Below are 12,310 nucleotides of genomic sequence, written 5' to 3' on the forward strand. Positions count from 1 at the left end.
CACCCTTATCCAGGGTGACTTACAATGGTTACCAAATATCACATTATTTTTACATACAATTACACCATTTTTTACACCATTTTTTTACATACAATTTTTCTTTCAAGAGCACCTGAACATGCGTTTGCCAAGACTAACATATTTTTTATGCAAATGTAACTTGAACTGAGGTAATTGTACAATTTATACAACTAAACATTGTAGAAATATTTTCAAGTTTCTAAGCTCAGATTCAATTAATATTGAATTATTGTAAAAAGTACTGCCTTTACAATGACTACTCATGTTTTAAATGACACTACGTGCATTTATGTGAAAAAGCCTTCAAAACTTACAGTGCATGGTAGAAGTCTAGTCTGAACCCCCAGCTCCCCTAGTTTTTCCCACAAAACCAAAATCTTCTCTCAGCTCCAGTGTAAATCTCAAAATGTAAAACGTACCCTGTGTTCGATTCACAAATCTGAAAACATTTGATCCCAAACTTCACAGGCTTATCTTTGATATACTCTTTGAACCCTAATCGATTTTTCGCTGGAATCATTCCCTCATCAATTAACAGCTCCCATTCAGGCTCATAGTGATGCTGAAAATGTGTTATCAGCTTGTTCATCAGCGGAAGAACCTTGGATTTTTCTACTGTCGCTTCAAATCGACCAAATGCAACATTTCCATGTATCTGTAAACCAAATTCTATTCATTATCATTGGGTAACCCGGAGTAGAAATTGCTTTGACAACCAGTGTGACTCGTATCGCCTCTTCACCACATAATGCTTCATTGATATCCTAATTCCCCCAAAAGCTTTAATTTCTGACAAATTAGTAAGCATCTACATATTTTGCTTTATTAGGCTGCTTTCTGAGAAATTGATCGCTGTTCCTGTTCATATTTCATCAAGTATCGTTACCCCACAAAAGATTGAAAAATGACAGAGCATCAGACGATTCAGGCACATACAGGAATATTTCTACAAACTGCCATTGTGTTGAATAAAAGTACCTGTCAATGATTCCTGTCACTTTACTCTACTGACTGTAATCCAGACCGGGTCTGTGTGTAGTAAACCCCTCAATCTTCCTCCGAGCTTGGACTGAAAGCTACAACTCAATCAGACAACCCACTACTAGACGTTTCACTCCGAGTCAGACATTGTTTTTGTAAAATTGCCACAAATATCAACCTTTATAACTCACTGCATACATTTTTTTGTTGTCAAATCTCCTTTGATCGCGCCTCAGAAACACTTAAACGCTTGTAATTGTCATTAAGAAAAAAACCTATTGGTCAATTTGCAATGACAGATTCACACACTCCCTTTCTGTATGGCTGCTGATGTTAACCAATCAAAGCTTTACACAATGCTTTTATTGCCCTGACAACACATGATGCTTGCAAGTTGCTTTTTTGGGGTTATGGTGTATTTGTGCTTATTCGAGCCAGCCACTTTATTGTCTTCTGATGTACAGGGGGTGGGGGGGCGCGTGGGGTTTATACAGTTAACGACTTAATTTAGTAACTTCCTTCGTGCAATTTTTTGAACTTGAACGAAGGTACATTTAAAACACAACAGCAAACAGTAAAAATGTATGGTTTTTTTTCTTCATATTACGTGTTTAGGAATACCTGGCATGATTAAAACAGGATATGCAACTTCAGCAGAATGCTTCAGTCAGTGCTTTCATTTCTAAGATCAAACTGTAAACATTTCAAACAGATATTAAAGAGATTTGGATTTACTTGGAAGTTTGACATTTCTTTATGGATGAACAACCCTATTATAATCACTAAATATAGAAGCATAAATGGCATTACTTGATACCCTGCTTAAAATGGTATAAACACACTACAGTGCAATTTACAGGTTTTAACTGCAGTGCATGGCACTGAATCTGACATTGGCAATCAATGACCTAGGAAAATAAAAAGTGGACTAACACCCAAACACATTCTCAGAACACATATTGGGCTGCAACTATTAATGTTTCCATGGAAGCTATAAAACACAGATGCCTAACAATAAATCCCTAAGGTGAACCAGAGTCCATTTCCCAACAAGAAATTCTTCCTTTATCTGTTTCTGAAAGTTAAGCAGGATAATAACAGATAATATGCTGTGAACAAGACAGAAGGAATCTGAGCTGCAAATCTACCTCCCGACCGGGAAGGGTGCTAAGTAATGTTGATGGTACGCCTTCACAGGGATGGGCATAGCTGTAAGACTGCTGACCGACTCCATTGTAATCTGCTGTGTCACTTCATCTGGCATCACCCCTCTATAACACTAGGTAAGGCCATGTGCTGTTGTTCACTTTCCACAGTATTAGACAAAAAAAGGGGAAGGAGAGGAAGGTGTAAAAAGATTCCATACAGGCACAGATGGAGGCTGATACTTTAAAACACCTTTAAACAACCTTAATACAAGAGGGTGTGATCAACAACCATGGCCAGCCCAACCTGGTAAAATGCCTGAAATTGAAGGAGCATAGACCTTAAGAGATGACAGAGCCAGTCCTTTCTCGAATACAAAGTGAAGAGAGAAAAAGAAAAAATCAGGTAGTGATATATCCAAAAGGAGACAATGCCTTCTGCTCACACCATCTCACAAATTATGCCCCTTTCTTAGAGAATCACTTCTGGACTTTTAAAACAGGTGTAGATAGTCCTAGGCATGAGAGCTTTGTCCGCTCAATCTTCACGCTGTTAGCTTGAAGTAAGCCGGGCTGTTGTTGAGAAGCATTCCCTGCTGCAGAGACAGAAGATCTGTTGAACTGGCAGGTGAATGTGTGGTTCAATGGATAGTGATGAGGTCTGTGAACCAGAAGCTCTTTGACTATAACACAGCAATGAGAACCATCTCTGCCTTGTCTCCAGGCAGTAGAGGTATCGGAGGAAAGACATACAAAAGACCTATCCAAGAGCTCGCTGGGTCATCTATCGCTACTGCATCCACCTGAGAGAATCTTGCACAGAACCTCTGTAGTTGAGCGTTTTCCTGGGAGGCAAACAGATCTATCTCTGGAAGTCCCCACTCTTTCCCTAGTGGGGGACACTGCTGTTGTACCCTTGAGCAAGGTACTTTACTCCAGTAAAAACCCAACTGTATAAATGGGTAATTGTATGTAAAAAAAAAAAATTGTGATATCTGTATAATGTGAAATAATGTATAATGTGATATCTTGTAACAATTGTAAGTCGCCCTGGATAAGGGCGTCTGCTAAGAAATAAATAATAATAATAATAATAATAATAATAATTTATTAAAACTTGAAGATTTAATCTCCATTCATGATATTTAAATTTTCCAGCTGAGATGATCCGCCACTACATTGTCACTGCCTGGTAAGTAAGAAGCTAAGGTAATATTTTCTCTTGCACAGAGGTGTCCAAACTTTAGTGCTAGTCTAAGTTTCCATGACTTGGTGCCTCTTTGGTAGATTTATGTAGAGCACTCCTGTCATGTTGTCCATTAACACTCTTAGCTACTTGCCACAAAGGAATGGAAGAAAGTGGCCGACAGCCAAGAGGACTGCTAGTAGTTCCAGGTAATTTTTGTGAGAAGATCGTGGAACTTGAGACCACCTTCCTTCGACTTTCATTTGATGAAAGTGAGCTCCCCAGCCCAACCCGGAAGCATCCTTGATGTTGGGGTCAACACTCTGGGCTTCATGGAATCTGGCACTGGAGGTTTCCATGAGGATATCAGGTTGTAGTGTGTCTCATGTGAAGTATCATATTTATTTTACAAGAATGATGGATGAAGAGAGATGGCCTAAGAATATTAGAAAAATTGCTTGCCGATTATCATCCTCCCGGGGAGGAAAGCTGCAGCTTCTTTTCTGAGAGCAACAATCCTTTCCCTGAGTTAAACTTACCCTGATGCTGACGGTGTCCAGACACGTGCACATAAATGTTATTTGCCGAGTTGGTGTTAGATTTGACTTTTCTCAATTTACCAGGAGTCCCAACCTGAGCAATAGATACAGGACCTCCTGCATCAATGTTGAAAACACATCACTTACCCCAAAGTAACACCTGTGAATTGAAAAGAAATGCTATTTCTCAAGAGAAAAGCAATGCTACCCCAAGCAGAGCCAGGGAGAAAATGGAGAATAGCACATGGCCTTACCCAGGGTTACATTGGGGAGGTCTCAGAGGAAGTGATATCATGAAGACTTTTTACTTCCTGGGTCAAGTAAAGGACTAACAATTTCCCTCCCTGAGTAGCCTACAGGAACTGAGTTAATGCATGGAGTTTATTTCCACATCATAGAAACACTGAATACACATGCCTGCATACCAGAACCCAAGGCAGTATTTAGGTTAGAAAACTCTGACCTAAATAGAGACAGCATTTCCACCTCATCTTTTCTACAAACCTTACTTTGCATGTCTTGGTTTCCTTTAACTAATTCAATCCAGGAAGACATTTTGGCACAAACCATCATGTCATCGGTGCCTTGAAATATGATGACAGGCATTACATTTATTATTTTTTTTTAAGTTGAATACACAACAGTGAAAAAAATTAAAGCAGAAAATATATCTTTTCACTCACCGACAACAACTCACATATTTAAGTAGACATATTTAAGTAGACAACTCGCATATTTAAGTAAAAATAAAGAAAAGGTCACATAGAGCATAATCTTCAAGGTAACAGTTCCCTTAAATGAGACTACTTCACAGCATTACAGGAAGCTGATAGTGTAGCAAAAATGCATACATATTAATGAAAAGTTTTTTGTTGTATTTTATAAATGCTCATTTTCTTTTACAGCAAAATGGACAAGTACTGTACGACAACTCTGTTTTCAAAGCGGAAATTGGTTATGCGAGATGGGATGTGAGAGTCTTTATGTAAAATATCAATTAAAATGAAAGTTAAGGCCAATATTGGCTTACTCACACACTCCATTTATAAATCAACTTTAAAGGGGTGTCTTCTAATATAGAAAAAGCTAGCTGTGTAGTTTTTCTAGACTCCTAAATTAATTCTGTTAGAAATCCTAGGGTACAAGCTGAGACAGAGCTGGGTTTGTTAATCCTTCACACTTTTAAGACACAGTAAAACAGAGATTTTCTTTTAATACAGTACATTATTAAAATACTGGCATGGTGTTGCTTTGAGCCTTATTTGACTGTATTGAAGGCTCACTGCCCTCTTAGTAAGACTACCATCTAAATAATTATGATAGTCACTTCACCACATCAAGGTTTATGTGGGTATTTTGTATGTCAAAGCATATAATTACTGTTCTCATTAAAAAGAAAGAAGGTTGATGGATTACAATCAGACAAAATGGGCTTCAAAAGCAGTCCTTAACAAAACACTCCTTAACACTTTCACTGCGTTCCTGCTTTGGAACACTGTGCTGCCATCCTGATCCTGCCCAACCAAGATGGCTGCCAACATTCTTCTCCCTGTCAAAATATTTAACATTGCCACTAAATTTGCAAAGTATATTATAATGAAATTACTGTTGCTATATGCAACTATAATTTATGTATGAATTTCTGTTTTTTCCCAAATGTCAGGTTTTCCCCACATAAACGCCTAAAAACGCCTAAAAAATGTTATTTCAGCAATATCTGAAGAAAGAAAACACCATTTTAAGCATATTAATGTACTGTTTACTCATTAGGCAATTGTTTGTACAATGTATTTAATATTTAAAATTGACATTTTATTTCTTTATTATTAACTACTTCAATGTAGGAATAAACATTTTTATAAAACAAAAAATGTTAATGTTTAACGTTTGAAAATTATTATTAGGAGTACCGCTAGTATCGCCTCAGCATACCGGTTTATTTCTGTCACCATCAATTCAATCAAATCAGGGTTGAACATACTAATAAAATAATCATATTGGTCAGCACTACTCCATACTCTTGTTGGCCCAGATTGTGACGGACTGAACTCAATTATTTTTTCCCTGCTGTTTTCAGTAGGTTTGACCCACCCAGCGCTCTCTCTCTCCCTGCCTGTCATTTCGTGCCACTCCCCTGGACGCGCCTCTTCTCCGAACAGCCTGGCTGTCTCCTCCCTCGCTGTCACTAACTCCTCTGAGTCTGATCTTTCCATTTCCTCACCCTCGTTTACATCTTCCTCAGTAAATCCCTCAAATTCCTCATCACTGTCGCTATCCCAGTTTAAACAAAAACAAATTTCTGCTCTCTTATATCTCTGTCTCTTTCCATTTTTCAATCGCCTACTACAACTCTCGTCTCTCATATCATGACATTGCGATATATGCTCTCCAAACAAAATACAAATGAGAATCAATTACTTTGAAGTGTATTTTTATGAATGTGCAACATTTGACCTAGCAATAAGCATTTGATTGGACAGTCGCCGCAGGCAGTATAGAATGCTCAGCGGGTGGGCGACTTTAGTCGCCGCAGGCAGTGAGAGAGTTAAAGTTTTGTGAATAGTGCCCAACACCTCCTAAAAACGTATATACCTTTCAAGGCTAATTGCTCTGCACCACCTTTGTCCTCTGGCATATCCATGCTGGTCAAGTGCCGTATTTAAAAGCGTTAAACTTGAATACATTTCTTATTTAATGGATTTCAAATTACGATCTGTCCTGGCTACAGTATATAATACATTGTTTTAAAAAAGACATTTTGATCCCTTAACAATAATTCTAGATTTAAAATACAAAACCCTGGCAATTACTTGACCAGCAGCTGACATGCTTCATGACCATGTCCACTCTTAACTGGCTTCATGCTACCATTTCACTGATTTACATATCTGAATGGATTCCTGGCAGGCATATATTTAAACTGGTTTAACATTAGTGCTGAACTACCCAATTACAAAAAAGATAATGGCAGAGCAATCAGAGGTGGAGATGGCTAGGGTTGCACATTTCTGCATCTAGGGGGAGAAAATCAGAGCTACTGAATGCTGATAGACAATTTCCCCTTTTTACTGTTTACTTTGTTAACAAGTTGACCCTTTCAGGACCAAGCATTTTTCAGTGGGATGCCCACCCAAGGACCAGACATTTTTTGGCTGTGTTATTTGGCCTATATTCACTGAACTATTTTTTTACAGTAGCACCTTGGTAAGTGTCCTTTTTTCAGAATCTTTTTTTTAAAATAAAAAAAACTCAATTATTTATTTATTAATTTTTTTTATTATTATGCATTCCGCTTCATGTTTTCAAAGATAAATGTATAAAAATGGAGTCTGTGACCCGAGGGACCTTACAATACTTCCTGAAAGTTCTGTTGAAAAATATTGATGTTTGGGCAAATTATAAGACATTGTTTCACCCGAATGATTTTTGTACCCATTTTTAGCCGATACACCCACCCCTCATTATATCGCCCCTCGCTATACTGCGTATTCGGATATATCGCAGTCCTGGAGTTGACTCCCCATTTTTACAGTCTAACTGCGCATGCCTTAGCTGCAATATACATAGGCAATTTCACTCAGAATTACTGTTTGTTTTATTTCGTACTGAACACCACAAACAAAAATACATAAAACAATTAAAAACAAAGCATTAATATCGTACTGTTATCATATACACAGGCATTGCACAATAACACAAAGCAAATTAAATATCTACTTGCTGAAGCGGTTTTTATTTTAGCCAATGAGGTGTTCACTTGTGGCAGCAGCAAAGCACTAGCAAAAGTCACAAGGCAGTGACATCAGCTCCCTAGCAACCAGCCTCCTATGTTGGGAATGGGATTCTTTCAATGCAGCGGGTTTGTGCATTTGAGAAAGGAGAGGAAGACTCATGAAATTAATTGGAGACTAAGCTGATAAGAAGCAATTCTCCTCTGCATTATGAATTAAAACGGTGTGCTGCTTTTTATATGAAAAATGAGAAAAAGCGGGTTGCGTAGAGGATTCATACCCTGACGCCCCCGATAAAACGAGGGAGTGATTGTACATTATTTGTTGGCATATTTGATTTTCTATGGGTCTCTCGCTATATCGCGGCCCTCGATATATAGCAGATTTATATTGGACCCGCGATATATCGAATGAGTGGTGTATTTATAAATGTTGTAAAGCTATATTATAAAACAAATGACAAAATAAACATTCCAATAATCATTTTAAGTTAAATATATTGGATTTACAGCGTTTTTCCGTGTCTTACCGCTAAACAAGTTTCTCTGAAGCAGGCTGTGATGTCTTCTCTCTCCACACTGCCAAAACTTTCTCCGTCCTTTAGACACCAAATACCCCACACAGTGACAAAACGAAGTGCATTTTGTATCGTGTTTACACGGCCACGGTTCAAGAAGCCCACTTCAATGTGAATGTGTTAACATGATTCTGGCCCTTAAAGCGTTAACCTACCACCATTTTCGATTATAATGTCTGTGCATAGCATGCATGGCCAGACAAAGCAGCATTGGCTTACAACCTTTTGTATAAGACCCTATAAAAACTGTAGTATATACCAGAGTATAATGCATACATTTTCCCCCAAATAATAAACAAGGTAACATTTTGGCTTTGTAAAAAGCTCATCTAAATACAGTAAATCATATTTTTATTTTTGGTAATCAATTGTGATTAATAGTGTTCACTAACCAAACAACATCCCTGAATCATGAGGCATAGATTGATGTTACTGCAAAAAACAACACACAACTGTCAGACTTGCCTTTAAATTTTAAGTGTACAGTACAATCATTTAAAAAGCTATGCCTATGTTATGCCATGGAACAGGGGGTTTCCACTTTTTCATAGTAACTTCACACATTTACTTTTAGAAGTTGAAAACTAAATACACACATCAGGAAAACAATTGAGTTATTTGTTTGAATGCACAGTCAGGGGCTTTTACCACAGGGGGTACATTTATGTAAATGCTTACGCTACAGATTCTTTAAGCCTAATATCGTTTGTCTAAAACTGTTATTTCTTAATTGCAGCTCATTAAGATCATGCTGTCAGACCCTAGAACTCAGCTCTCTTTACTGGTATTCATTTCTGTCTACTGTGGTGTAACCATTTCTTCCGAAAATAATTAATTATTGACATGATGAACAACAAGTACAAAACAGATGGGACAGGTAATAGAGAAATGTAAGGTACCTAATTTTCTAGCAGACAACTTCATCTACTAAGAACAGAAGAACGTTTACAAACGAGAGGAGGGCATTTGGCCCATCTTGCTCGTGTGGTTGTTAGTAGCTTATTGATCCCAGAATCTCATCAAGCAGCTTCTTGAAGGATCCCAGGGTGTCAGCTTCAACAACATTACTGGGGAGTTGGTCCCAGATTCCCACGATTCTATTTTTTGTTCTGAATGCCCCTTTATCTAATCTCCACTTGTATAGCACTACCCCTCCGCCTCTTCTGTCCTGCCTGTCTTTCCCATACAGTGTATACCCACTAATATATTTGTCGCCATCACTCTCAGATAACCAAGTTCCTGTAACACCTATCACATTGTAGTTACTTGTTAGTGCAGTAGCTTCAAGTACAATGGCCAAGACAGCAGATCTTACTTATTTTGCTAAAGGGGTGAAAGAAACTCAGTCTGCTGGCTCTTCTGTATCCAAGTTGGTTGTCTATGGTGGTCCTACAGTAGGTGTTTTTATGTTGTACAACCCTGTATGATTACAAAATGCACTTAAATGAAAAGCATACTCACTGTGACCATTAGCAGAATTCCTTTTAGGAGTGTCAGCAAGGATGTGACTGGCTGGATAACAACCTGAGCTAGAAGTATTCCCAGAGCAAGGATCCACGTAAAGAATGGGATAACATAGACATAGCTGGGAAAAAAAATAAAATAAAAGATTTATAAACTTTAAATACATTCAGAAAATTACACAGAAGACATTTACTACGTTACAGTTACTTACAATTGTTACAAGATTCACATTATTTTATTTATTTATTTTTTTACATACAATTACATTATTTTTTTACACATTATTTTTACATACAATTACCCATTTATACAGTTGGGTTTTTACTGGAGCAATTTAGGTAAAGTACCTTGCTTAAGGGTACAGCAGCAGTGTCCCCACCTGGGATTGAACCCATGACCCTCCGGTCAAGAGTCCAGAGCCCTAACCACTACTCCACACTGCTGCCCTATTATGAATATTACTATTATGTAATGGTAGTTGTGTAGCTACAATACAACATGCTTAATGACAAAATTAATTTAGTATTAATTTCAAATCAGGCATTCACAAAAGGTTACCGTATCACACCACCTAAACTGAAAAAAATATAAAGGAAACCTACATAACAAAAGACATGGCGCAGGTAGCAGATGTATAGTAAACATTTCTGGTCATGGATGAATTCAATGCATACAACTACAGCACGGAACATACCATGCAAGGTTAATGATGTTACATCCTTAATTTAATCTCAAAAGACGTGAACTTCAGATACTGTAGAAGTTTAAAAATAAATAAATAAATAAATAAATAAATAAATAAATAAATAAATAAATAGATAGATAAATAAATAATAATCCAAGAAGGTCTGAAGGCAGAGGTTTTAGTGAAGTTTGTAAAACATCAATTGCCCGCCTGGTAGAAGTCTTTATGTAGTATCATCTAAAATCTTGAAATATTAAAACAGATATTCCAAGTTGTTGAACATGGTTATAACTGTTCTGGGTCACAAAAAAAGAGAGAACAAAACAACCACTTTTTAAAATCATTATTTCAAATGTGCTTTGAGTTACTTTCTATATACTGGAAATGGATACCAATGTGCCTGCTGTATGTATCACGGAACTATGGGCTGTTGCTGAGGGCAATAAAAACAGTAGATGTTATACAACTGGGCACCTCATTTACAGTTCAACTTGCTTCTGAGCTTGGTGTCTCAAATACTTCTGATAAAATAGTTAAATGCATAAATAAACGTGTGACAACGCAAAATAAAAGCAACACAAAGCGTTGCTGAAAAAAGTTACAGAAAGGGCTGATTATGTAGTGAAGTTTATAGGTTCAACTTTTTATTGCTATTAAAAGTAGGATGAGAACAGCACCACAGGTACTTACACTCGTAAATCAATAAAACCATCACAGTGTAACAATACGATGGCTATAAACTGTATATGATCCTTCTTTCAAGAAAACATCAAATCAATTATTTCACAACATAAAAATGCCTTTAATGATGTTTTTGGGATGATCGCTTAGGGTGATAAAAAAAGTCTTGATTTGCCCTTTTTCTGAACCACATTAAGTCAACTGTAGTCCTTTCCTGCAGCCTGCACTTCTTACTGAACTTGACTACATTGGAGGCTGTGTGGTCCAGTGGTGAAAGAAAAGGGCTTGTAACCAGGAGGTCCCCGGTTCAAATCCCACCTCAGCCACTGACTCACTGTGTGACCCTGAGCAAGTCACCTAACCTCTTTGTGCTCCGTCTTTCGGGTGAGACGTAATTGTAAGTGACTCTGCAGCTGATGCAACGTTCACACACCCTAGTCTCTGTAAGTCACCTTGGATAAGGTGTCTGCTAAATAATAAAATAAAAACATTGCAAATATGTAATAAACTGAAAATATGCTATATACAAAAATAAACACATATTGGATGATATGTATAACAGAATAAAATATCAATGTGTTTTTAGTATTTCTTTAATTTAAAAAAAAAACAAAACACTGCAGCTTTTTCTTCCATATCTACCAAACGACTACATTAATTAAAAGTATTCTCAAATGAACTGCATGCCAACTTGTTATACCCATGCGGTAGAACAGTCAGAGTGACGATTGACACGGTACAATTTGAAAAATGATAAACAAAACTAAGTTAAATATTCAATTTAGTACTATTTGCATCAGTGCATTTTACAATTCATCTGAATGAGATATTGAATAAAACAGGCAGTTTTGAGTTTCATTTGCTTCAATATAAATTATCCCTGGCATATAATAAAAAAACTAAATTGGCTACGGTAGTGCAGTGGAGGTGTACAAAAACACTGCACATTTTTTTACCCAAAGTAAACAAATCTTCAGCTCATAAATATTTATTACCAAAATAATGTTAGTAAATATTACATTCCAGATATCCACACACATCTCTGAATAAAAGTTATGTATTTATAGCTACATTACATTTTTTTCACACCACCTTGAGCTGCGTTTTTGTGACCAAGGCAGGCAGCAGGTCCCACTCAATTAATGGAAGATATTAATTAAATGTGGAGTAATCATGGATGATGTTCACTCAGTCCAGATCATATTTTAAAATGTCATTCCCCATATGGTCAATGGGCTTCAAGAATGCATAAAGTTTGTGTGTCTGCATCTCATATTTTTACGATAAAATTTTAAATGCT

At 37.0% G+C, this 12,310-nt stretch overlaps 1 protein-coding gene across 2 annotated transcripts in view; it reads right to left on the bottom strand.

Annotated features, from left to right (window-relative positions):
* si:ch211-51h4.2 (uncharacterized) overlaps positions 1–12,310 on the bottom strand; it is a 104,861-nt gene that overhangs the window by 53,466 nt on the left and 39,085 nt on the right. For both annotated transcript variants that reach the window (XM_034038731.3, XM_058990191.1), the window contains exon 8: positions 9,642–9,765. In XM_034038731.3, the coding sequence (XP_033894622.1) occupies positions 9,642–9,765 (124 nt within the window). The remainder of the gene's footprint in view (positions 1–9,641; positions 9,766–12,310) is intronic.

The sequence above is a fragment of the Acipenser ruthenus genome, chromosome 17 (genome assembly GCF_902713425.1).
Source record: "Acipenser ruthenus chromosome 17, fAciRut3.2 maternal haplotype, whole genome shotgun sequence".
In the NCBI taxonomy this organism is placed as follows: domain Eukaryota; kingdom Metazoa; phylum Chordata; class Actinopteri; order Acipenseriformes; family Acipenseridae; genus Acipenser; species Acipenser ruthenus.